The sequence below is a fragment of the Arachis duranensis genome, chromosome 3 (assembly GCF_000817695.3).
Source record: "Arachis duranensis cultivar V14167 chromosome 3, aradu.V14167.gnm2.J7QH, whole genome shotgun sequence".
Classification (NCBI taxonomy): domain Eukaryota; kingdom Viridiplantae; phylum Streptophyta; class Magnoliopsida; order Fabales; family Fabaceae; genus Arachis; species Arachis duranensis.
The window spans coordinates 43,617,578-43,641,303 of NC_029774.3; the positions used below are offsets into that span (position 1 = coordinate 43,617,578).

At 36.6% G+C, this 23,726-nt stretch overlaps 3 protein-coding genes across 7 annotated transcripts; 1 reads left to right on the forward strand and 2 right to left on the reverse strand.

The window, feature by feature from the left end:
* Nucleotides 1-999: 999 nt before the first annotated feature.
* LOC107479064 (protein phosphatase 2C 50) lies at nucleotides 1,000-4,421 on the forward strand. Of its 3 annotated transcripts, XM_016099214.3 has the most exons (7): nucleotides 1,000-1,151; nucleotides 1,576-1,674; nucleotides 1,857-2,276; nucleotides 2,433-2,825; nucleotides 3,064-3,414; nucleotides 3,512-3,617; nucleotides 3,746-4,421. In XM_016099214.3, exons 3-7 carry the CDS (start codon nucleotides 1,980-1,982, stop codon nucleotides 4,090-4,092), a joined length of 1,494 nt encoding a protein of 497 aa, XP_015954700.1. In that variant the 5' UTR covers nucleotides 1,000-1,151; nucleotides 1,576-1,674; nucleotides 1,857-1,979; the 3' UTR covers nucleotides 4,093-4,421. The 3 variants fall into 3 exon arrangements, with proteins under 3 accessions (XP_015954700.1, XP_015954697.1, XP_052114830.1); XM_016099211.3 differs by having other exon boundaries at nucleotides 1,857-2,825; XM_052258870.1 differs by lacking the exons at nucleotides 1,000-1,151; nucleotides 1,576-1,674 and having other exon boundaries at nucleotides 1,710-2,825.
* Nucleotides 4,422-4,818: 397 nt separating this feature from the next.
* Nucleotides 4,819-8,315, reverse strand: LOC107479065 (mitogen-activated protein kinase kinase 2). Of its 3 annotated transcripts, none has more exons than XM_016099216.3 (8): nucleotides 7,999-8,314; nucleotides 7,822-7,906; nucleotides 7,122-7,271; nucleotides 6,465-6,689; nucleotides 6,193-6,375; nucleotides 5,737-5,966; nucleotides 5,251-5,296; nucleotides 4,819-5,166 (listed from the first exon to the last, which is right to left on the reverse strand). In XM_016099216.3, exons 1-8 carry the CDS (start codon nucleotides 8,079-8,081, stop codon nucleotides 5,077-5,079), a joined length of 1,092 nt encoding a protein of 363 aa, XP_015954702.1. In that variant the 5' UTR covers nucleotides 8,082-8,314; the 3' UTR covers nucleotides 4,819-5,076. The 3 variants fall into 3 exon arrangements, with proteins under 3 accessions (XP_015954702.1, XP_015954703.1, XP_015954704.1); XM_016099217.3 differs by having other exon boundaries at nucleotides 7,122-7,256; nucleotides 7,999-8,310; XM_016099218.3 differs by lacking the exon at nucleotides 7,122-7,271 and having other exon boundaries at nucleotides 7,999-8,315.
* A 7,361-nt stretch (nucleotides 8,316-15,676) lies between these two features.
* Nucleotides 15,677-17,578, reverse strand: LOC107479070 (uncharacterized). The gene is made up of 3 exons (XM_052258286.1): nucleotides 16,990-17,578; nucleotides 15,734-16,609; nucleotides 15,677-15,684 (listed from the first exon to the last, which is right to left on the reverse strand). The coding sequence occupies exons 1-3, from the start codon at nucleotides 17,576-17,578 to the stop codon at nucleotides 15,677-15,679; spliced, it is 1,473 nt and encodes a 490-aa protein (XP_052114246.1).
* Nucleotides 17,579-23,726: the final 6,148 nt, after the last annotated feature.

The window sequence follows — 23,726 nt, forward strand, 5'->3', positions numbered from 1 at the left end:
CATACCATGATGGCTGTTAACTCAATGACACATATGGATTCCCATTTATTATTATGTTCCTTTATTATTTTGTTGCTTACGTACATCTCCCCTTACGAATTTGGGATCCCATCTTGATTCTCACGCCCGTATCTTCCAGATTTCACATTGCCGTACCTGCCATGCTTCAAGTCGTCTTCTCCTTTTTGTTCTCAATTATTTATTCTTATATTAAAATTTTGAAGAAAAAGAAATTGATGTTTTGATGGATCAAGTTCAACGGTTGATCCAGATTAGATAATAGTAGTAAAAAAAATTTTAAGTTGAATATATTTTCAGTACAATTTCTCTTAAAATCTTGTTAAAAGGACACTGCTTAAGAATTTAAGATCATATAGAATACAAATTTAATTATTTTGAAAAGCTTCAATTTTTAGATTTTAACAAATTACTATATTAAACACTTTAAAAGATATCTCTTAAAAAGCATTCTCTTTTATATAAGATTTAAAAATAGAATTTTTAGTATTAACATATAAATAAAAACAAAGAGATGTATTTCTAATAATTTGCGTTTCTTCAGAAATTAAACTCTAAAAATTAGTTAATTAATGCTGTAAAAAACAACAGAGCAGGTTTTATAAGAATATCAAGCCCCCCATAATTGACGAAAGATTAAGATTAGAATGACTTTCACGTCTAAATCTTGTGCTGGCGATATTAAAGAAAGAGAGTCCCTTTTGGAAGATATTTGTTAGGAAATGATGTAACCAAAAACCAAACCGACCAATTAAAATAAGAAACGAAAGGGTCTTAGGTGTCACATTCTTGTATCGTCTCACCAAGGGAACAAATGGCAACCCTGCCACATTTTCTCCAATTCTCCTTTTTGTTAGTTAAAAAAAATTATTTAAACAAATAAACAAAAGATGCTTGTCTTAGAAAGCTTCTTCCAAAACATTAAACAAATTACAAAGGCAGGCCTTAAATCATTTCCAGAGTCTGTGTAAGTAGTAGTATTTCACTAAACAACAACATTCATTTTGAAGAAAATATATATATATAGTGCTACGAATTGTTCATTACTTATAAGTAATTAAATCCATTAATGGCATACCATTGCCGAGGTTGTTCTTCTGTTCTACCATCACTCTTACATCCAGTTTGATAAGGTAAGCAATTCAGCTTAGAATTTAATAACTTTAAAGAAAGAAAGCTAGGTATGTAGTGTGGTTGATCAATGATCATAGAATTGGAATGAGTAATATTAAGTTCAAGATGAATCATGATCTTTGAGAATGGGTGGCCATGTTTGTAGTTGACATATGAAAGTAACATAAGAGGTATACAAACATATAAGGGGAATCTTTAATGGTAGATATGAGTTGCCTCAGATCCAGGGAACCTTACTTCTCTTGCCCCCCAATTATAGTGATATTTTTTGTTATTGTTTTTTTTATGTTCATTTTCAATGACCCCATTTCCCTTGTCACCATGTTTTGTTTGATGGAGAGAAGACAAGGTCACTGACTTTTGACATTTATTAATATTTATGTTTTATGGTTTTCTTGAATCATCTATTGCCTTCTATTTCAGGGATCAACAAAGGATTGGTTTGGAGGCAGAGAAATAAATTATTTTTTTGCACACCACCTGTTCGCCCAATTGACTGATAGAATTAAATATAAGAAACAGGTGAATTAATTTTCAGAAAGGATCTAGAGGGATAATCTAGTATATATAATAGCTTTGCTGTTTCAATAAATTTTGATGAGTAAAAAAGACAACTGATTGTTTGGTTTTTTACACTGTAGTTGACTGCTTCTGAGGAGACTGATTCTAAATTTCTATAATCAAATTTTCATTTCTTGCCGTAGGAATCTCCTTGTTGTTTCTTGTGCCGGTTGAACTAAGTACTAGAAAAGAGAAAAGTGGTTGAAGGCTAACAGGTATAGGATTCTAGAGAGGATAAGGCTACTGCAAAATATCAAAGAGGACTTATGGAGGAAATTACTTCGACGATTGCGGTGCCATACAGACTTGGGAATTTGATTCAGAAGGAGTCAACGGTGGCAACCCGCATGGAGATAACTGGTCTGAAGCTCATGGCAAACACAACAGCTTTGATATTAAATCCTACAATTGAAAGTCATCATCAATCTTACTCTGTTGGAAACGAAGACTACTGCGCAGATATATGTCCAAAACACCAAACTAGGTCATCTGCAGAGGTAAAGGAGAATCAGGGTCGAACCAACTCAGCTCCCCTTGAATCAAAAATGGTTACTGAATTTAAGGTGAAAGATGAATTCATGTCAGCTAACAGTTTTCATTCTGTACATAATCAAAGATCTGAATCTGTTGCCAGTGACAAAAGTTGTCCTGGGAATGAAGCTGCTACTTTGACTGATAATTGTTCTGATTCTGATAATGATTTGCCGATTGCCACCAAGTTTAATAGTAATATCCAAGGAAAGTCCAGTTCGATCGAGGCGAGTCCAGAGCTGGAGCCAGTGCAGAACATGGTTTCTGCTGCTATGGAACTTGAAACTGAAGATGGAAGCGGATCAGATGGATTTGATCCAAAACTATCTGCCAGTCTTCATGATGTGTCAGACAAGCAAACAAGCATAGCAGACTTCCAGAATGCATCGGAATCTGATGGAGGTCCTCGTTGGGGTTTCTCGTCAGTTTGTGGAAGGAGACAAGAGATGGAAGATGCTGTTGCTTGTCAGCCTCAACTTCTTCAAGTTCCTTCACAGATGCTAGCAGATGACCACGTTAATGAAAATGGAAACTCATCAGCCCACTTTTTCAGTGTCTATGATGGACATGGGGGTTGTCAGGTATGTTTGAAAATCCGTAATCACTTGTGTCAGTTATACTTGTTTATTCCCTGAAGTTTATTTTGCTCAAATACAAATACAAATATTGATTACGATTTGTTACTATGCCTAAATGCTGTAATTTTATGAAAAAAAAATCACAATAAAATTCATCTACACATAGGTGACTAAAAAATTGAAGTATTTGTGCCATAGTTTGAAGTTGATCCATTTCACTAGACGAGTGATACTTTCATAGGTCGCGAATTACTGCCGGGAACATCTTCATTCAGTGTTGACTGAGGAGATAGAAGCTGCAAAATCTAATTTAAACAATGCGAGGGAGAAGTGGCAAGACCATTGGAAGAAAGCATTCTCTAATTGTTTTCATAAAGTAGATGATGCAGTTGGACGAATCGGGGCACCGGATAGTGAAAGCCATTGTGATGGATCTGAGGGTAGTATTGAACCCCTTACTCCTGAGACTGCAGGCTCTACTGCAGTGGTTGCTATTCTAACTGAAACCCACATTATAGTCGCAAATTGTGGTGATTCAAGAGCAGTTCTATGTCGTGGAAAAGAAGCCATGCCTTTGTCTACTGACCACAAAGTAAGGAATCTCTTTCTATTTACAGGATTTGTTTTGCTGGAATTCCTTGTTGGGTGCTTAATTATCTGATAAAAGAATCTTTATTTCTTATTGATAGCCTAATAGAGAAGATGAATGGGAAAGAATAGAAGCTGCTGGAGGAAGGGTCATACAGTGGAATGGTTACCGAGTTCTTGGTGTTTTGGCAGTGTCAAGATCCATAGGTATGTGCACTTGTGCCTTTTTTTTATCCGATTTATCCAGTTCGAAGTAGATAAAAAATATGCTAAATTGCATTTATTTTAGTATCCACTGCAGTTGAAATTCTTGCTTACTTCTTGTCCATAACCAGGTGATAGGTACTTGAAACCATGGATAATTCCAGAACCAGAAGTCATGTTTATTCGAAGACAGAAAACCGACGAGTGCCTTATTCTCGCCAGTGACGGTCTATGGGACATCATCACAAATGAAGAAGCCTGCAGCATTGCCCGAAGACGAATCCTCCTTTGGCATAAGAAGAATGGCAGCAACAACAACATCAGTGTATCAACAGAACATGGCCATGGCATTGATCCTGCAGCTCATTATGCTGCAGAATGTCTCTCTAAACTCGCCATCCAAAGGGGAAGCAAAGATAATGTCTCAGTCATTGTTATAGACCTAAAGGCCCAAAGAAAATTGAAGAAGAAAGCATAGAGAATAAAGATAGATATTAACCCTTCATTTGGAATATTCACTCATATGCTATTGTTTCACTGGTAATTTTTTATATTCTTGGTTTGGGGATAAAACTTGATGGAATTTTTCATGGATAAGCTTCATATGTAATTTTACTAATGGAGATAATTCATAAAAAATTTCACCCTTTTTAAACCCTAACCAAACATGCATTAGTTGCATACTTGCATATGTCTAGCCCCTACATTTTTCACCAGGGTTAAGTTATGTGAATTGAAATTTGCTGTGTATAAGAATTATTACTGTAAGCAGTTGCTCACATCAGGAACTTCTATTAATTTTTTCAACATGTAAATTCTTTTTTTCTTTTTTCTGATTATCTGTTCCAATAATAATATCAACCACCCTTGAATTATATTTGTTAGTTAAAACTTTGAAAAATTTAAACCGCTTAACTTTACATCACTCAACAATAAAATGCAATTTCTGTGACAATTTTAGGAACTGGTTTTTCTTGCTCCTACGCTACAAAGATTGACCGTATGCAAGTAGTGAATCTACATAGAAAGGAATCAAAACTGCAATTACAGTGACTCGATGGTTGAAAGATCCATGGAAGGTTGCAAACAAGCGCATTACACAAGAACATAATAGTTTTGGATATAATCTGTAAAATGAGATATTAGCTTCAGAAACTATGAATATCCTAAGCAAACTAGTACAGGGTGTCAAGATAAATGACCATTTTAATAGTAAAAAGCACAATTATGTTGTATAATTTGCATCAAAACATGTTACAGTTTAAAATTGCAAACCACTTAACTACCGAGAAGCAAAAACCTTGCTGTACATGACAAATTAGCATATACTCTCTTTGTTCTCGACACTGTCACTTTTTGGTACATCATCTGGGTAATGAACATACCAATCTGAATTCAAGATACCTAATGAAGTGATACATAATTCAAATTAGAATGACTCTTTACTTTTGAACACAAAGTTTTATATGGTTGCAGGTGTAGATCCTCCATTGGAGAAGTATGCTGAAAGGTCCACATCCAAGTCCTCATACATGTTGATAAATGGATGTCTCTGGAATTTAAATCATAGATATAATGTGAAAAATATTATATATTTTATAAGGCATACTTGTACAGATAAGATTCTTATGCATACCGCAAGGTCTGGAGCTGACTTTCTATCCCTTGGATTTTTCTGTAAACTAAACACAAAAGATTGAAGGATGATCAGAAGCTTAATCAAATGCAGCGACATAAAAACTTATGACAAAACAACCATTTGAATAGTTATGTGAATTGTGACAATGCATTCTTGAATGTCAGTTTAAGCTGCAGAAGCAGAAGAAGAACTCCTTTATACTAATTGTGCATATCAATTAAAATCTTCAAATTTTGTTCCAAAAAGATGGGGATTCATTTCATGAAATTGTCCAATGTATATTAAAATCAAGTATGAATACAAGATTTAACACAATTAGGTAAGAGGAGATGCTACTTTGAAATTATAGGTTTCTCAAGTATCCCAATCAATTCAAGCTCTAGGAAATGCTAGGGTATTCAAAAGATTCTCCCTCCATACTTTGCACTCTATTTTGGTGAATTGTACGCAATTTAGTTACTTAAGCATGCATAATTATATTACCATGCAGAGATGAAAGAACAAAATTCCAGAGAAAATTGATCAGATGGAGCACTCGGCGGAGGTTTTTCGACAATGATTTCAATAAGCTGGTAGATATTTTCCCATCCTTCTTTTTTATCAGGTGGTGTATATGGAAACTTTCCTGTAGCACACTTGAGCAATATCAGTCCCAAGCTCCATATATCACTTCTATAGTTGTAACCACCAGGGTTTCCAGTAATTCTCTCTGGCTGTGAAGAAGAGTAGACGAGTTATTATAAATATTCCAGTCAAGGGTGGCATGTTTAGTTGGTCAAACTAAATGTTGCTTTGATTTTATGGAAATATTGAAAAATCAATGTGCATTTCTGTCCAGCTACAATGATTTTTCAATGTACCAAAAATATTTAAATGACATATTTTTTGATGTACTAAATGTTACTGAGAAAGTGAAATATAGTCAAGTACTTTACTCACAGACATGTAGCTGTATGTGCCAATAAAAGTATTAGCTAGACCAGATGTGGTGTCCATGATTGCGCTCACACCAAAATCAGTAATCTTTACTTCTCCTCTATGATTTATCAACAAATTAGAAGGCTTTAAGTCCCTATGGATAATATGTTTTTCATGATGAAGATAAATTAAACCCTTCAGCACCTACATTGTTGAACATAAGGAAAGAAATGGATCAAATCTAGTCAGGGATGCAAAGTACACTGTAGTGTGAATTCTTATGTCTCGCCAACCTGCTTGCAGATCGCGGCAAGATATGGCTCTGGAATTGTTTTCACTATGCTAAGAAAATCTTCCAAGGACCCTCCATCCATGTACTCTAAGATGATTGATAAGACCCCATTATTGTAGAATGATTGGTAGTAGACAACAACATATGGACATTGTGCCGACTGATTGATTTTTAGCTCTCGTGCTATCTGCGTGTGCATAGGCTCCTCAACCATCATTCGGATTTCCTGAATTACAGAGAATACATCATAAGTGACAATCGAACAATGTTGCATTGGATGTGTATAAATAAGATATATCAGATAACTGGAAATTAGTAAGTCCAAGGACCTAGATTCAATCATTATGTTCGGTGAAATTTAAATGTCCAATGTTGGGTGAACAAGATGGTGTTTTAAACTAACATATTATTCTTTTAAACTAACATACTAGTTGAATTAATACTTATGTAATTAACTCACTACTAAACACCAATTGACATAAAAAAGTTTCTGAAGAATTTCTTTCCCTGACCAACAATGTCATTGTAGGAAGAAAACAACTTCTAAATGTCATAAAATACTTGGTCAACAATGCCAATACAAAAGGATAAATCATCTAAAAAAGAGAGAGAACTATAAGTTGCAAATTCAAGCAATGTCATTGTGCACTCAGTGAACCTTTAATGCGAAAAATTGATTAGTCCATTTGTGTTGCACCAACTGCACTATCCCTCCATTTCCCTTTCCAATCACTTTGATTGTGTCAATGTCTGCCAAACTTAGTTTGTTGTCTATTGCCCTTACTGGGGGTGGCTGAAAACAACACAACTATGAAATGTGAATTTACAAAACCATCCGTACTCGGACAACAGCATGTAAATCTCTTTTCAAGAGTACTGTGACAAAAATAAAAATATGCAGGAAACCCTGATTCAAATTTCCATGTTACAACTGTACCAAATAAACCTTTGGTTTGGTGTTACAGTTTACTGTAATATATGTATAACTATATGGTTTACATCATCCTCTACTTTGACCAACTGACTTGTATCTTATCGTTTACATCATCCTTTATTTTCCATTGCCTTTTCGTCATCTAACATTTTTGTTTCGTTAATTAGTTTTCAATAAGGGAGCACCAAAAAAATATCAGGAATTCCTCGTTGTAACAAAGGCATTTCATTCAATCCAATAGTATAGAATACATAAAAGAATCTAATTTTGATGTGTGAAACAGTTTTACCCTTGTATCTAATTACGTATTGCCATGTCAGCAAAATACCTACTTTTACGTAAATTAAACTCATAAATAAATAAGAAACATAAATACACAGAGATACAGATAAGCATGTGTAAAGCGTTGAGTAAGAAATGTTACAGTTCCCACTTCACCCTGAGAAGCGATCAGAACTCCGTCGCCATTGACAAGCAGGTTCCCATCAATAAACGTGCCGCTTTCATTCCTAACCGCACACAATTTTAGTTAGAAAACACAACAGTCAATCACTCATCACACTTAGACATCTAAAAAATAGAAGAGAAGAGAAAAACTGACAGGAAGCTTGGAAAAGAAGGGTGATGAGTTGCAGGAACAGGAACAGTGAGCTTCAGATTGGGTCCTAAGCACCCTTTCTTCATGATTTATGATTATGCTAATGAATGGGGTTGGAAGACCCAAAAAGACTTATAACAGTAAGAAGATTACTGTTTTGATTGTTGCATACGATAAATATGAATTATTTTGTTGTGACAAATTGTTTTTTTATATGATAACTGCTTATTGTTTAATTTTAGTGACATATGGTTGGAAAAAGGAACAGTCAGTGGGTCAGCATTGACGTTGCTGTGGAGAAAGGAGAAACCAAGGGATGGAAGTTCGGAGATAGACGCACTTGTGGTGTGACTTTTTAGTTTTTAGTTTTTGCATAGGAGCCAATGGTTCTTCTTTTGGTTAATTTCCCCCTCTTGTGACTTTTTGTCTTCTTTAGATATGAATCTTTTTCTCACGTGCGTGAAAATGAATAATTTTTGAAGATTAATAAATTTATTATTTTTAATCAATAGTGATTTAATAATATTTAAAAATATAAATTAATATTATATTATTAAATTATTAAACTAAATAAATTAGATTTATGATAAAAAATATTAGATAAAAATAATAAATTTTATTAACTATTTTAACTCGATGAATATTATACATGGTGTCTATTATTATTAATATTATGGTAGATATATAATTTTAATAATATTTAAAAAATATTATTAAATATAAAAATATAACTTTAATATTAATAATGTTTTTCAGAGTTTAAGAGATATTTGTTAGTGCATGAAAGAGTATCATTGGTCTTTTGAAATTATTCGTTACCTGACAAACTCGAATACTCATCGGGTCGGATGGTGATGAAAAGGTGAATGGGTGAGACCATGAGCTGACGTGGAGTGAAAATTAAGGTGTGAGTTGGAGACACCGGAGGTGGTGTGACGAGGGGGTGGCCACTTGCAAGGACACTCCGACGATCAAGTTAGTGTCCGTACGAATTGGCAGCCAAATTAAGTAAGATAATATGTATCTTGGGAGGAGTGCTGACCTCTCCTCTTATATACTGTGTTGGGCGGGCCCAAAAATGACCTAACCCACTAGCCAGGGTTCTTGTGAGCTGTCCCCGTCACGTGGAAGGATCAGGTCATCTCGGACATCGGGACGGGACTTCGGGCGTTGTTCCGAGGAGGCCGACCCGACCAGTTTGTTAGGCATGGTGCGCCAGATTGTGTAGGTGGCGAAAGTCGGACGTCAACCGAGTCGGGTGCTAAGAACCAACCTGTTAAATTTCTCTTGTGGGGGATAGTTTGGGGCCTGGGTTAAGGATGGTGTCTTGACCCGTCGACTAAATGGACTAGATTTGTGATGGTCCGTAACAGAAATGGAGAGTAATACAATCATAACGAAGATAATTGAGTTAAATCCAATAAATAGAAGTATAATTTTATAGTGCATGAAAAATAATGTTGACGATCATATTGCTAATGAGGTTCATGATATAAGATTTAGCCGCATAAAATTTAATCCTTATATTCTCCATATAATACTCTTAAGAGCACAAAAAATTTTTTAAAAAAATTAAAAAATAAAAATTTCAACCACCAAGCTAGCTCACAAGTCATAGCCCATCACACTTGACCAAATTCTATAGTTACACTATATATGATGTGCAAACTAAGTAGAAAAATTTAGAGTATTTATTCATTTTGTCTTTTAAAAAATTGCAGATTAAATATTTTAGTTTTTAACAAAAATTAATTATTTAGTTAGTCTCTAATATTTAACTGGGTCAGTCAATTAGGTTCTTATTTCCGCTTTTTAATTTCAATATTGTACCCTTGCAGGTGTTTTCAACGGATATGGGGGTGGGGGGTGTTAAACCTGCGTGTGGTGTCAGGGGGATGGGACTCGGACCCTCCGAGTTCAGGCCACAAAACGCACGGTCCGAGTCCAGTGCCTTGGAAAGAAGATGGTGAGGGACTCGGACCCTCCGAGACCGCTGCTTCACGGACCGTCCGAGTTTGGTGTTAGTTTTCGCACGGTCCGAGTCCATTGCTGCTATGGACACGCGGCGCTTCCCCGTTGAGTCCCTCGGTGGGCAACGTTTGAAAGAAGAAAACCTGCTCTCCTATAGTCTGAATCCCCACTTCACTCCCACCAACCTTTCTCCCTCAAACCCTTCTTCTTCATTTCTCTGTCTCTGAACTTTGCATGGTGGTGGAGGAGCAACATTAATGGGGAAAAAATCAAAAATTAAAGATGTTGATCGATCTGAGCTTCATATTATTCACTATCTCAGTGATCCTGACTATGTAAGTATTTTTTGAATTTTTTTTGAGTTTTTTTATTTTTTTATAGTTATAATTATTAAAATATAAAATTTCAATATTATGGTTGTTGTTAGATACACAGTTGAAGAATAGAATGATTATGACTAATTTATTTATTAGTATTAGTTAGATTATTTTAAAATATTTTAAACAGATTAATAATTGTATTTATGATGATTAAAATTTTTTATATGATTATATTGTTCTTAGACATGCATTTGAAGAACATAAATGGAATGAGTATGACTTAGTTTTCACTGTTTGTTAGATTTCTTTAAAATTATTTTACAGATTAATAATTATATAAATCATGATTAGAAAATTTGTTATGATTAAGTAGTTGTTAGAGATATGTAGTTGAAGAATATAAATAGAATGGTTATGACTAATTTTTGAATATTTGTTAGGTTCTATTTAAATATTTTTTTACAGATTATGAATTATATATATCATGATAAGATAATTTGTTATGGTTATGTTATGTTGTTGTTGTTCTTTAGTTTTGTGTTTTTGGCTGTAGCAGTAAGTAGAACATAATGTAAATTTTTAATAAATTTATTTAATTGTAGTATAATTAGTATTTGTAAGCCAATGGTATTTGAATGTGTTTTTAAGAAATTAAGTGTAACTGTTATCGATTTTGGTTAGATGTTATTATTATTATTGTGGTAAAGTGTTAATGAGTTGATCAGAAAGGTTTTTTTAATTAAGCCATGTTAGATATTTCTTTATGGGAAAATTTAAATAATTTTAAATGTAGTAATTATTATTAGCAAGTTAATTATTAGCGTTGTTAGAATATGAATGATGGCATATACAGATTTATTAATATTTTGTATTGCAGGGGAAAAATTTTTAAGAAAAGAGTAATTAATTAATGTTCTTAATTATTGTGGATGTTGTAAATATTGTTGAGATTTATGATTAGGAATATATGTATTTGTAATGAGTTTCATTAGCAGTTATGAATACTTTTGAGGATTAACTAGTTAAATTTAGAAGTTACGAGAATTAGTTGTATAAGGATTCAGTCAATAACTTTATGATGGTAAGTTAGCAATTCTTAATAATTTGATTAGTAATTTGTTATGTTTTTTTGTAGAAATCAAGAATGTTGACTTGTAACTATCCACTTCCTCCGGATCGGTACAACGAAAGGGTGGAGGATCATCTGCGAATTACCGGGTTCTATCATGCATCTCAGATTGGGATAGTGCAGTGTCAGAAAGCATTGGTAAATGCTCTAATTGAACGTTGGCACCCGGAGACACATACGTTCCACCTTCCCATTGGTGAATGTGCTGTGACACTTGAAGATGTAGCTATGATTCTTGGTCTTCCCACAGATGGTCTTCCGGTCACAGGGATGACAATGAGCAGTTATGAAGCGTTGGAGGCGGAGTGTTTGCTTCAATTTGGAGTTGCACCGCGTATGTCTGACTGTAGATCTAGTTGCATAAAACTTACCTGGCTGCGTGATTTAAAAGAAAATTTACAGTTGATTGATGATATCAGTATACAGAGGTATGTGAGGTGCCATATTATGTTGTTGATCGGGACGATCTTGTTTGGGGATAAGTCTGGGGCAGGAGTGCATTGGAAATTTCTACCCTTGCTACGTGATTTTGGTAGTATTGGTCAGTATAGTTGGGGAGCGGCATGCCTGGCACATCTCTACAGGGCATTATGCCGGGCATCCCGTTTTAACTGCAAGGAAATAGATGGTCCACTAACACTTCTACTCTGTTGGGCTTGGATCAGGATGCCGTACCTATCGCCGCTACCTAGGGAACCTCGAAGTTTTCCACTAGCAAACAGGTAATAATTTGTTAGTTATGTACCCGTATGTTGATATTTATGATTCATTTAATGGTAGCTGAGGTAATTGAATATATCATCATAGGTGGCGGAACTGGGAGCGTGGTGACCGACGATTTAGATACTTGAAGTTAGGTCACTTTAGGAAGTCATTTGATGAACTTCAGGAAGGGCAGGTATGTTTCAATGAAAGTAGTATTAGTTTTATGTTTAGGGTCTGAGACATAATTATACAGCATTGTCTTTGTAATTGGCTTTGTGGACTGTTTTGTTGAGGTTCCTTTTTTATTTCCAGTTTGTTTGGGTTGCTTATGCTGTGGATCGGGTGGATCCGAACATCATTTCTCCTGAAATCTACATGCAGTCGGTGGTTTGGAGTGCTACAGTTCCGTTGGTATCATTTGAATGTGTCGAGTGGCATGCTACCGATAGATTTAGGCGACAGTTTGGTTTGGTTCAGGGTCTACCAAGTCAGGAGCGGAATCTAGAGAAGGCGCATGGAGAAACCCTGAAGGGTCCCAAGAATCTTAATTGGGCCACGGAAGCGAGTCATTCAAAATGGGTGATGCATTGGTCAAACAGGTATAACTACATTCTATCTGAGCTTCCGATGCCTTCACAAGATCTACTAGATAGTTACATGCATTGGTACCGATCAAAATATGGGGACCACTTGAACTTGTCAAATCTTGTGGGTCAAGATAATGATGAAGGTGATCAGGATATGGAGGAAGGTGATCAGGATTTGGATGAGGATAATCAGGATACCGATGAGGGTAGTCAGGATATGGATGCTGACAATCAAGTAGAAGAGCCACTTTCGCCGCATATATTACCTCCAACACCGATTCCACAAGAACAACCTCAGTCCTCAAGCCATTATGTACCTCAGACACAGTTCCCCCCATCAGTTCCAATCAGTCAACAATATTGGGGAACCTTACAGTTTGAAACAGGAGAAGGAGGTTCTTTTAGCCAATTGCTTGGGTTGATGTCTGCAGGTCCTGGACTACCACAATATGGCCAACAGCCTGACCTCATGGCTGGTAGGTATTCATTGGATGCGAGGTATCCGGGCCATACATCATCGGTTGCTTCTGGGGGGTTTGTGTCGGTTGACTCTAGTAGGAGTGATGACGGACGCGGAGCTTTTTTTAGTCAGAATCCTAACCGTGTATCCATGGGACTCATTGAAGAAGATGCTAATGCACTCGAGAGGGAGACAGATGCGTATCTAGTAGATGACCCGGATGACGAGGAGGATCAAGATGACGATGAAATAGAGGAGTTTGACGAGGATGAAGAATCTCGTAATGATGGTATTATGTTTAGTATTCTACTTTACATGTTGCATTACTTTTTTATTTTTTGTTCATAACTGGCATCTATTTTTTACCTTTACTAAATCTTATGTGGTTTATGTCTTGCTGTGATTACCTGCTGCGCATAATTTAATCATTTTTTATAATTTCTATACAGGTCATGCACGCACTCCGGATGAAACCTCCAAAGGTTACAATCTGAGGATTGATCCACCACGTCGCAGTGCTAGTCGCTACACTCCATCTGTCTTCAAAAAGGCGGCCAAGAAATGCAAGAATTTAGTCAAGGATGTGAAGTGGGCCATGAGAAAGTAGTTGTCTTGTAACTTATTTATTTAAGTAGTAATCACGTGGACCATGTTGTATTTATGTAGTATGTTGAGAGTATTTATGTAGTATGTTTAACGTATCTATGTTGTATGTTCAGAGTATCTATGTTGTATGTTCCGAGTATCTATGTTGTATGTTTAGAGTATCTATGTTGCATGTTTAGAGTATTTATGCACTATTCAGGTATTGTTAATCTTGAGTACGCATTACGGTACAGGTGTTGCATACGTACGCATTATTGTTGTTCATTCATACAATCAGATTGGACCGGAAAGGCCGGTTCATTTATACATTCAGATTGCACCGGAAAGGCCGGTTCATTCATAAAATCAGATTGCATAGGACAGGTCGGTTAATGTTGAAGAACAGATTGAACCGGACCGGCCGGTGCATTTACACAATCCGATTGAACATGGCCGGCCGGTTCATTCATAAAATCAGATTGAACCGGACCGGCCGGTTCATTTTTACAATGCGATTAAACCGGACCGACCGGTTCATTTATACAACGCGATTGAACCGGACCGGCCGGTTCATTTTTACAATGCGATTAAACCGGACCGGCCGGTTCATTTATACAACGCGATTGAACCGGACCGGCCGGTTCATTTTTACAATGCGATTAAACCGGACCGGCCGGTTCATTTATACAACGCGATTGAACCGGACCGGCCGGTTCATTTTTACAATGCGATTAAACCGGACCGGCCGGTTCATTTATACAACGCGATTGAACCGGACCGGTACAAGGCGATTGAACCGGACCGGCCGGTTCATATATACAATGCGATTAAAACATCAGAATACATAAACCGTCTTAACATAAAAACATCAGATTGAACCGTTTTAACATAAACCGTTTTAACATTAGAATACATAAACCGTTCTACACCTACCACAATGTGAACCTACTGAGCATCTCCGTCGACGGTTCTACCAGCTGACTGACGGCATCTACTACGACTGTGTCCCTCAGCTCCACATAGCGTACATCGCCTAGGACGACGTAACATACGCGTGTCCATCTCATTCAAGAAACGCGTCATCCTGGGGCGCCCTTTCGAGACACGTCTCAGATACGGATTCGGTACGTAGCGAGGACCGTTGTACGCAGGCCACGTCGTCGGGTTACCTAGTGGCCTAAATCTTGCTCGGTACACCCGCCGAACTTGGTCCATCTTATACACGTCATGCACATATAGCTTCCAATCCAGTCGCTGGTTCGCACAACATGCGAACACATGTCTGCAGGGGATCCGGTTCACCTGGAACTCACCACAGTCACATCGAAGGGCGCGTAGATCGACTGCAAACTCCAATCCGCTTGGCATCTCACGCACCTCGAAGACTTCATTCTGCCGGTCAAAGCAACTGACCTGTATGTTTCCTGATGCAAGTTGGTTTGCATGCAACTTCGAGGTCACGACTTCGGAGAACACATGGCCAGCATTAATCCGCGCTTCTGCCTCTGCTCTTTTTCTGGTGAAGAGCTCGTTTAGCCTGTAGAATGTTGCCTTGACAAGAGCAGTAATAGGAAGATTGCGTGCACCCTTCAACACTGAATTGATGCATTCCACTAGATTCGTTGTCATGTGACCCCATCGGTATCCACCATCAAACGCCAATGCGTACTGTTCGCGAGGAATTCGGTTTAACCAGTTGGTATACGCTTCCCCTCGTTCCCGTAATCGCTGGTAACGCACTTCATACTCCCGCACCGTCCTGGAATATCCTAGAGGAAAGCAAAAAAAAAAAATATAAAACTCAAAAACAAATATTAATATTTAACTACTGTTAATAAGTTACTTAAATTTAGTAAATTATTACCAATGTTGACGACCAATTTTTGGAGGTACGGTGCCTTGAATTTCCGCAGAAAATTCGACTCTATATGCCTGATGCAGAACATATGAAAAGCTCTAGGAGGTGACCAGGCGCCGTTACTCCGTTCCACAGCTGCATTGATGGATTCATGTCGGTCGGATATCAGTCCCACACCATCTCGAGTGACAACATGTTGACGTAAGTTACTAAGGAAAAAGTGCCACGCATCAGAAGTCTCTCCCTCGACAATAGCAAACGCAATTGGGACGATGTTGTTGTTGCCATCCTGTGAAACTGCGACTAGGAGACAACCCTTATACTTCCCGTACAAGTGAGTCCCATCCACCTGGACAACTGGCTTACAATGTCTGAATGCCCTGATACAGGGGTAATAACTCCAAAATACTCTATGCAGTACCCGAATATGACCAACCAAGTCATCGCCTTGGTATGCAGGCATAGTCTCAAAATGGACAACAGCTGATGGCTCCTTATGACACATGGCCTGAAACCATATAGGCAACGCTTCGTACGATGCCTCCCAACCTCCAAATATTTTTTCTACTGCCCTTTGCTTAGCCAACCATGCTTTCCGATAGCTAACAGTATAGTTAAACTTCGATTGCACTTCTGCTATAACAGACTTTACCTTTAAGGAGGGATCAGCCTCAACCAATGGCTTTATTGCTTCTGCAATTGTGATGGAGTCCAGCTTCGCATGATCCTGTGAAATGGTGGCTCTGGTACAAGTGTGACTACCATTATACCTCCTTATAACCCAACAATACTTCCTGCTGATCAAGCTTACCCTAATAAGCCAATCACATCCTGACCCATACTGTGTACACTTGGCATAAAATGTCAAAGGCTCAGACTCATACACCCGGTAATCTACGCTTCGTCGTATGGTATACTCTTTTATTGCCTTAATAACAGCTTCCCGGGAACTAAACTCCATCCCAACAGCAAATTCACCATCTGCGACAAAAGGAACTTCTGCCAGGACACCAAGCATGGGAAAAATTTCAATAAATACATATATATTTCAAAACCATACTAAATCAATATTAACTGCATCAAGTATGACATAAATCCGACCCTAACGTAAATAATAATAAAATATTAAATTCTATGTTCTATATTCGTTTAAAATAACGTTATATGTTTCAACCATTACTGAACACATATGTTGACATTTATTTTTTTAAATTCCTACTATTTTTTAATTTTTTTTTACATAGGATCAGCTCAACCGGTTCAATGTCTAACACATACATGACATCAACGCATGCGTAAATAATGGGTAATAAATAATAATTCATTCATAAATAATTCAACAAATAAATAAAAAAGACAATTATTTTTTATTAACGTACCTGCAGTCATATATTCCGGAAACTCCGGAACATGCATGGCTTCCAAGTCCAGAACTCGCATGAATGAAGGCTTCCCAAACGGCATATCGTTTGCGAGTGCATCTGCCACCTCTGTCACATCTGGATCCATATTTCCCTCACCATGAACTTCATCTCCATCTGCACCAACACATTCGTAGTTGCTTTCGAACTCTTCTTCACTGTCACTATTATAATCTTCCCGTAGAATGTTTCGGTCTGCCTCAGATTGTTCAAACTCAACATACAACTCGATATACGAGATCTGCGCCCGGTTTTCAATATACATTGAAAACATCTCCTGCATGCTCGCTTCGTCCGTCACATATCTTGTTTGAAATTGGACAAACCCACCAAATACCGGTACGTGATATCTGTATAGAACACAGGATATTTTTTTTGCCCTCTCAGAATCAATCTTTTCACAGATCAAACCTTTCAGTTCTTCAAAGGAAATGATAAAAGGAATAACAACATCTACTGGATTTTCACAAATAAATTTTACCCCTTCAGATGTTTCTAATAAAATTTGACCAAAATAATACACCTTTATTAGTACTCTATCACTCATTTCTCCTACTCACAAAAAAAAAACATAACACTAACTACACACTTCTTTGATTTTGAAGGAGAAGAAGAGGGATAACCTAACACTAACTCGTTGCACTTTTATATAGACTCTATTCTCAACTCGGACCGTCCGGCTTGGTTAACTTCATTCAAAAATATATTCCACAACCAAATCGGACCATGCGTTTTCGTCAACCGGTTCGACCATCCCTAGCCAAAACGGACGGTCCGACTCCATCAACTACACGCAAATCGGACCGTGCGTCTTCTCTTCCCCCAGCCATCTCGCAGGGTCCGATTCCTCAGCAACTAAACACTTTCCCTCCCCACCACAAATCGGACCGTCCGTCTCCCACTTTTACAACTTAAAAACCCAGAACTCAGACCGTCCGAGAACCCCTTTATAAAGCTGCCAAAACTCTGCCCCACATACATGTCTAACCCACCTTAACTCCATATCAATGCCAAACACACATACATGCTCCATATCGAAAAAATTGAGCCTCTTATTTCAGTTTGTTTCGCCAAATCTAGTAAAAAATGTCTTAGTATCGCATTAATTTGTCACGTCACACGATTAGTGCCACGTGGACAAAAACGACAAAATAGTCCTTGGCCCTCTTTGTGTAAAATCGACATTATTTCATGGATGTGCCTTACGCTGCTTTTTGGAAATAAAATTACAAGTGACTCTCTTTGCTCTATTAGGTTTTACGAAGAAAACCACTCTCTTCACGTCACCATTGTCATCCCCGTCACAACCTTCAGCATCTTCACCACTCTAACCTATATTATCGTTATTTCGAGAATGATCGACATAGCAAGTCAGCAGTTTCGAATTCGTGCTATTTGTGATCGTGTCTCTGTCGTCCCTGACTGAGGTAAGCATTTTGCATTTTATTGATCGATTGTTGTTACGTTGTCCTTATGGAGAGCATTGTTGTGTTTATTAAATATTTTGTTTGAGTAAATATCTAGAATGGAGATTACTTAGTAATCTGTATATTTTGTATGAGTGGATATGGTATTCATGCATAAATATAGAAGGTCAGGGTTAACAGCATCACAAATTCTCTTTTCACTTGTCTTCAATTCTTGGTTCTACCTTGTTCTTTTGCTTCTTTTTTCCTAACATTTTTTTACAAGAATCATGAAACCAAGAAAATCAAAGTACTAATAGAATATCCTTAAAAATCATATAATTATCAAGGAAAAGTCATTAATTCTCTATAAAAAATGCCAATGAAAAGTGCTTAAGATGCACATGCATGAGCTAGCAAGGGAGAGATATGTTGGCAATGAGAAGGACCAGTATGGCAAGTTAAGGGATTACTTGCATGAGTTGCTTAGAAGCAATCCTGTAACTACTACCAAGATGGAATGCATACCAATACCTCAGTCGCCACCATTATTCAACAAGCTTTATGTATGTCTAGATGCCTGGAAGAAAAGCCTCAAGACCAACTATCGACCCCTTATAAGACTTGATAGATGCTTCCTCAAGGGATATTATGGAGGGCAAATCTTGTTTGCTGTTGCACAAGACGCAAACAATCACTTTTATGTGATTGTCTACGCTGTGGTAGATAGTGAGACAAAAGTGAACTGGAAGTGGTTCCTAGAGCTATTGCAAGATAACTTAGGTGATTGTGAGGTTGAAGGTAGGGTGGAACTTCATCTCTAACCAATAAAAGGTAAACTTTGTTTCTTTGTATCTCTGTTGTACATTTTTTATAAAGTTATCTGTCTGGTGTTAATGACTACACAAACTTTTATCTCTGTTTTATATTTTTGATCAAGTAGTATGTCTGGTTATGAATACTTTTGGGTATCTATATGCCTGATTAGTAAAATCTTAAGGAACAAATATGTCTGATAATGAAATATTTTTGGGACTATTTTGACTGTCAGGGACTGCTGCCTGCTTTGCATGAGGTTATGCCTAGAGCCCATCATAGAAACTGTGTTAAACACATATGGCAGAACCTTGTAAGAATATTTAAGGACACACATTTGAAAAACATGGTCTGGACTTGTGCTAAGAGTAGCACAGATGCAGAATTCCAACAACAAATGCAAAGGCTCAAGAGGATTAACAAAGAGGCATGGGCTTACCTTGCAAAGTTTTAGCTTGCATGTTGGACTAAGGCCTACTTCCGTCACTGGCCCAAGTTAGACAATGTCACCAATAACATGAGTGAGGTGTGGAATACAGAAATTATCCACTACAGAGGAAAGTCAATACTAACTATGTTGGAAGAGTTGCACTATTATTTAATGAGAAGGATAACCAAACACAAGAAGGTCCTAAGTACTTATACTGGTGTACTAGCCCCAGTATAACAAAAAAAGCTGGAGGATACCATGAAGGAGACCAAGTATTGGACTACTTAATGGACTGGGGATAATGAGTGCAATGTGTACTTGCAACATGTGACAAACATGTACTTGCAACATGTGACAATTGACAGGTAAAAAAGAATTTTGGCATATTCTACTACACATGTTCATGTTATTATGAAAATAAGATAAACTCAATGTTTGAACACTAATTCACACAGGTCTTCCTTGTGTGCATATGCTAGCAGCAATTCAAAAAAGTTATGACAGACCAGAGCCATAGGTGCATCAATAGCTCAAGATGGATGCTTTTAGAGCAACATATCACCACTATATTAAGCCTGTCAATTCCGAAAAATATTTGGAGAAAAATGAATATCTCAGTCCAGAACCACCAAAGTTCAAGAGGCCTATTCGGCGCCCAACAAAGAAGAAGGGGGAAGGCAGACCCCTATTGAAGATAGTCATTATCAGACCAAGGGGAGAAGGACTTTCATAGTGATTTGCCAAAAATGTGGTATTGCTGGACATAATGCCAAGACTTGCAAAGGACCACCAAAGCCTAAACCTCCTCCAAAATCTAAAACTAAGGGCAAGAGTAAGGCAAAGGAGGCAAGTTCTGCAACAAATGCAACTACTGCTCAACTCCAAGAAGAGGTGCAACTATCACAGTCAGCTCCACAGTCACAGGTATCTTCTAACTATTGTTTGTTTGCCTGATATTAATAAGTATATATCAATGTATATGTCAATGTTGTAATTACTTTTTTTTTTTTGGAATTTATAGCATGCTTTTGGAGGCCCTAATGCACAAGCTACCAATAACATTACACCACCAGCCAACCCTGCCTTTAAGGCTCCAAGACCAAAGCAACAAATAGTCAGACTCCAAAATCCAACAACTATTCCAAGGCCATTAGCACCAATAGGATTCGCTCCTATACCAGTTATAGTGCCACTAGCACCAAGACCAAATCAACCAACACCTGGACCAATACCAACACCAGTTATTGTTGAGACAATTGCTGCTACCTCTGGCACCACAACAAGGCTAATGCAATTCATTCCAACTCTTGGACTCACCAATGCAAAGAAGAAGTAATGACAAGATGTAGCAATAGGATATGCTAACTTTTGTATTTTGGATCATGTGATGTTTATGCTTTGTTAAAAAAGTGCAACTATGCAACTTCAGTACTTATTTTGGGCTACTGGTTTAGTGTTTTATGTTTTGGTATTATGTTTTGTGTCTTATGTTTGATATTATTACATTATGGTTGCTATTATGTAACAAACCTTATGGAATCTGTTTGGATGACTATATGATATTATATTTGGTTTTATGGTGTATAATACATTTAGTTTCATTATAATCAGATTCCCTTTCATTGGTGGCATAAATTCGATTTCATATACTGATAAGGTTTTGTACATACTTTGCCATATGTAAACAACCAAATACACTTAATTTAATTCTCAATTCCATCTCCTAATGTGACCTAAACCCTTTCTAATTCTACCCCCAACATTGATACAACAACAGCCACAAATAAGAACCCTAAAGTTGAACAAACCAAACTTACACTTCTAATAAATAACCCTTTTTCATGTGGTTGGTTGCGAAATTTCGAATACTATAAACTTACCAGCAAGTGCACTAGGTCGTACCAAGTACCAAATAATAACTCAGGTGAGTGAGTGTCGATCCCATGAGGATTGATGGATTGAGCAAAAATAATTGGATGATTAGACTAGTCAGACAAGCCAATTTGAGTGATTTGTGTTCCAAGTATCATAAAGCAATGAATTAGAGAATTCAAGAAATCAAGTAATGAACGGTTGGTAAAAATGGTATGAGAAAACAGTAAAGGCTTTGGAGATATTAAATTTCCGGGTTAGTAGTTCTTATCACACACTTTAATATAATGCAAAAGTTCAATTCATGGCAAACCCTAATTGATTAAAGCATAATTCCTTAGCAATTTAATCTCTTCTAACCAAACCAATAGCCAATTCCTTGGTCGCTTAATTTAAATTAGAAGTTTAAATCCAATCCTAGTTTATGAGCCACACAAATCCTAGTTACCCAAAGATAAGATAATTATATGTCACATATCACGTTAAATTCAGGTAATCAGAGAATTATGAGTAATTAATTTCAAGCTATTATTCAAGTGATTTAAGTTTTCTAAGATTCAACAAGAATTGAATTAGAAAAAGAGTTATCTTGCAATATATCCTAATTCCTAGGATGAAGAACGAAACTAATCTTTGAAAATAAACTAGTGCATTGATCAAGAGAGGAATGATAATAATATTAATCCATTAAAATAATAGAGCTCCTAACTTTAACAATAAAAGTTTAGTTGCTCATGGTGTGAAAGAACCCTAGTAGAAAAAAATGTAAGGTGTGTGGAGATAAGAGAAGAAGAAGAATCTGAAGAAGTCGAAGGCCAAGATCTCTTCTCCTTTTATATCTAATCCTTTTATTATTATTATTATTATTATTATTATTATTATTATTTTGAGTTGAAATTCTAAAAATAACAAAAAAGATTACATATATAAATTAGGCAAGACGGTTTAAGCCGTTTGTTTTAGTAGTTGTATATAAGGAATAACTTACACGGTAAGAAAGTATGATTTACCATATTATAATTAGTGAATTCAGAAAATTTAAAATTCAAAAATTTTAATTTGCTGCAAGTTTCTCACATGGTAAAAGTGGCATAGGCAGATGGTTTGGAGGTAGATAAAAGGCTATACTCCAAGTTGTGCTCATGAAAATGTCTCTGAAAAATGGTGATTCTTGGATCATTGATAAGTTCCACTATATCCATATAACCCATTCTCTAGTTGCATTCACAAAGCCAATAAAAATAAATTTGCCTAATAAACAAGTTGTCGTTGCATCCATATTGGGACAAAATACTTATGTCTCACAAATGTCTTATACTTCACAATGAATGGGTGCATTTGATTGTCAATTTGGTTGTGAGATGCAGGACTTCCAAAGTCAGAGAAAGTCCTCGACAAAATGGGATAATAGAGTGAAATATAGTCTTCTAAGGGAGTATTTCTATGAGTGTGTCTCAAAATGTAGTCTTCTATGAGGGATCATTTGCCTTTTAATACAACAGTTCATGTCTTCAATTCTATATTCCCAAATTCTGTTGCTGCATCAAATCATGTCTAATCATTTATATGAGAACTTGTTACATGCATATAAGGTGTTTTTCTTGGTTGTCTCTTCCATCACTGAACCCAAACACTATGATGAAGCTATTACTCACTCTTGTTGGAGAGATGTCATTTGAGTCGAATTAAAGACTTGGCAAATCATGTAATTTACTAGCTGATAGGAATTTGTTAAGAGATATCTATCATAGTTATTTCTATCAAGAGAAGTTAGTTAGCAGCATGTTGTATATAAGAAATAACTTGCATTGTAAGAAAGCGTGATTTACCATATTAGTGAATTCAAAAAACTCAAAAACTCTCTCTTCTTTCTAGTAAGTTGTAACTGCTGAGACCAACCAAAAGGCAACTTAGTTTCTATGATTATTCATTCCCACGCAACGTTATATATTAAAAAAGAAACTAAAGAGTATATAGTTTTCACAGTTTCATTTTAAGACAACAAGAAGAGACAGATCAGAGTCAACTCTGTTTAGCTTCAGTTGTATAATGTTAAAATGAAGGTCAAGCACCAATTCAATGAAGAAACATAAATTGAACTTTTAGCCCAGTTTTTTTTTTTAATTTTTTTTCGGTATTTCTGTTTTAGCTTTTCTATAACTGGTAACTAA

Bases quoted from the DNA above. Each gene is read 5' to 3' on its own strand.
- LOC107479064 (XM_016099211.3), top strand. From the start codon at position 1,980: ATGGAGGAAATTACTTCGACGATTGCGGTGCCATACAGACTTGGGAAT. The intron at 2,826-3,063 runs GTATGTTTGAAA...ATACTTTCATAG, and splicing joins ATGGACATGGGGGTTGTCAG to GTCGCGAATTACTGCCGGGA. The intron at 3,415-3,511 runs GTAAGGAATCTC...TCTTATTGATAG, and splicing joins CTTTGTCTACTGACCACAAA to CCTAATAGAGAAGATGAATG.
- LOC107479065 (XM_016099216.3), bottom strand. From the start codon at position 8,081: ATGAAGAAAGGGTGCTTAGGACCCAATCTGAAGCTCACTGTTCCTGTT. The intron at 7,272-7,821 runs GTAACATTTCTT...CACATTTCATAG, and splicing joins CTCAGGGTGAAGTGGGAACT to TTGTGTTGTTTTCAGCCACC. The intron at 5,167-5,250 runs GTATGCATAAGA...TTTAAATTCCAG, and splicing joins AGTCAGCTCCAGACCTTGCG to AGACATCCATTTATCAACAT.
- LOC107479070 (XM_052258286.1), bottom strand. From the start codon at position 17,578: ATGAGTGATAGAGTACTAATAAAGGTGTATTATTTTGGTCAAATTTTA. The intron at 16,610-16,989 runs GTACGTTAATAA...GTGTCCTGGCAG, and splicing joins TCCGGAATATATGACTGCAG to AAGTTCCTTTTGTCGCAGAT.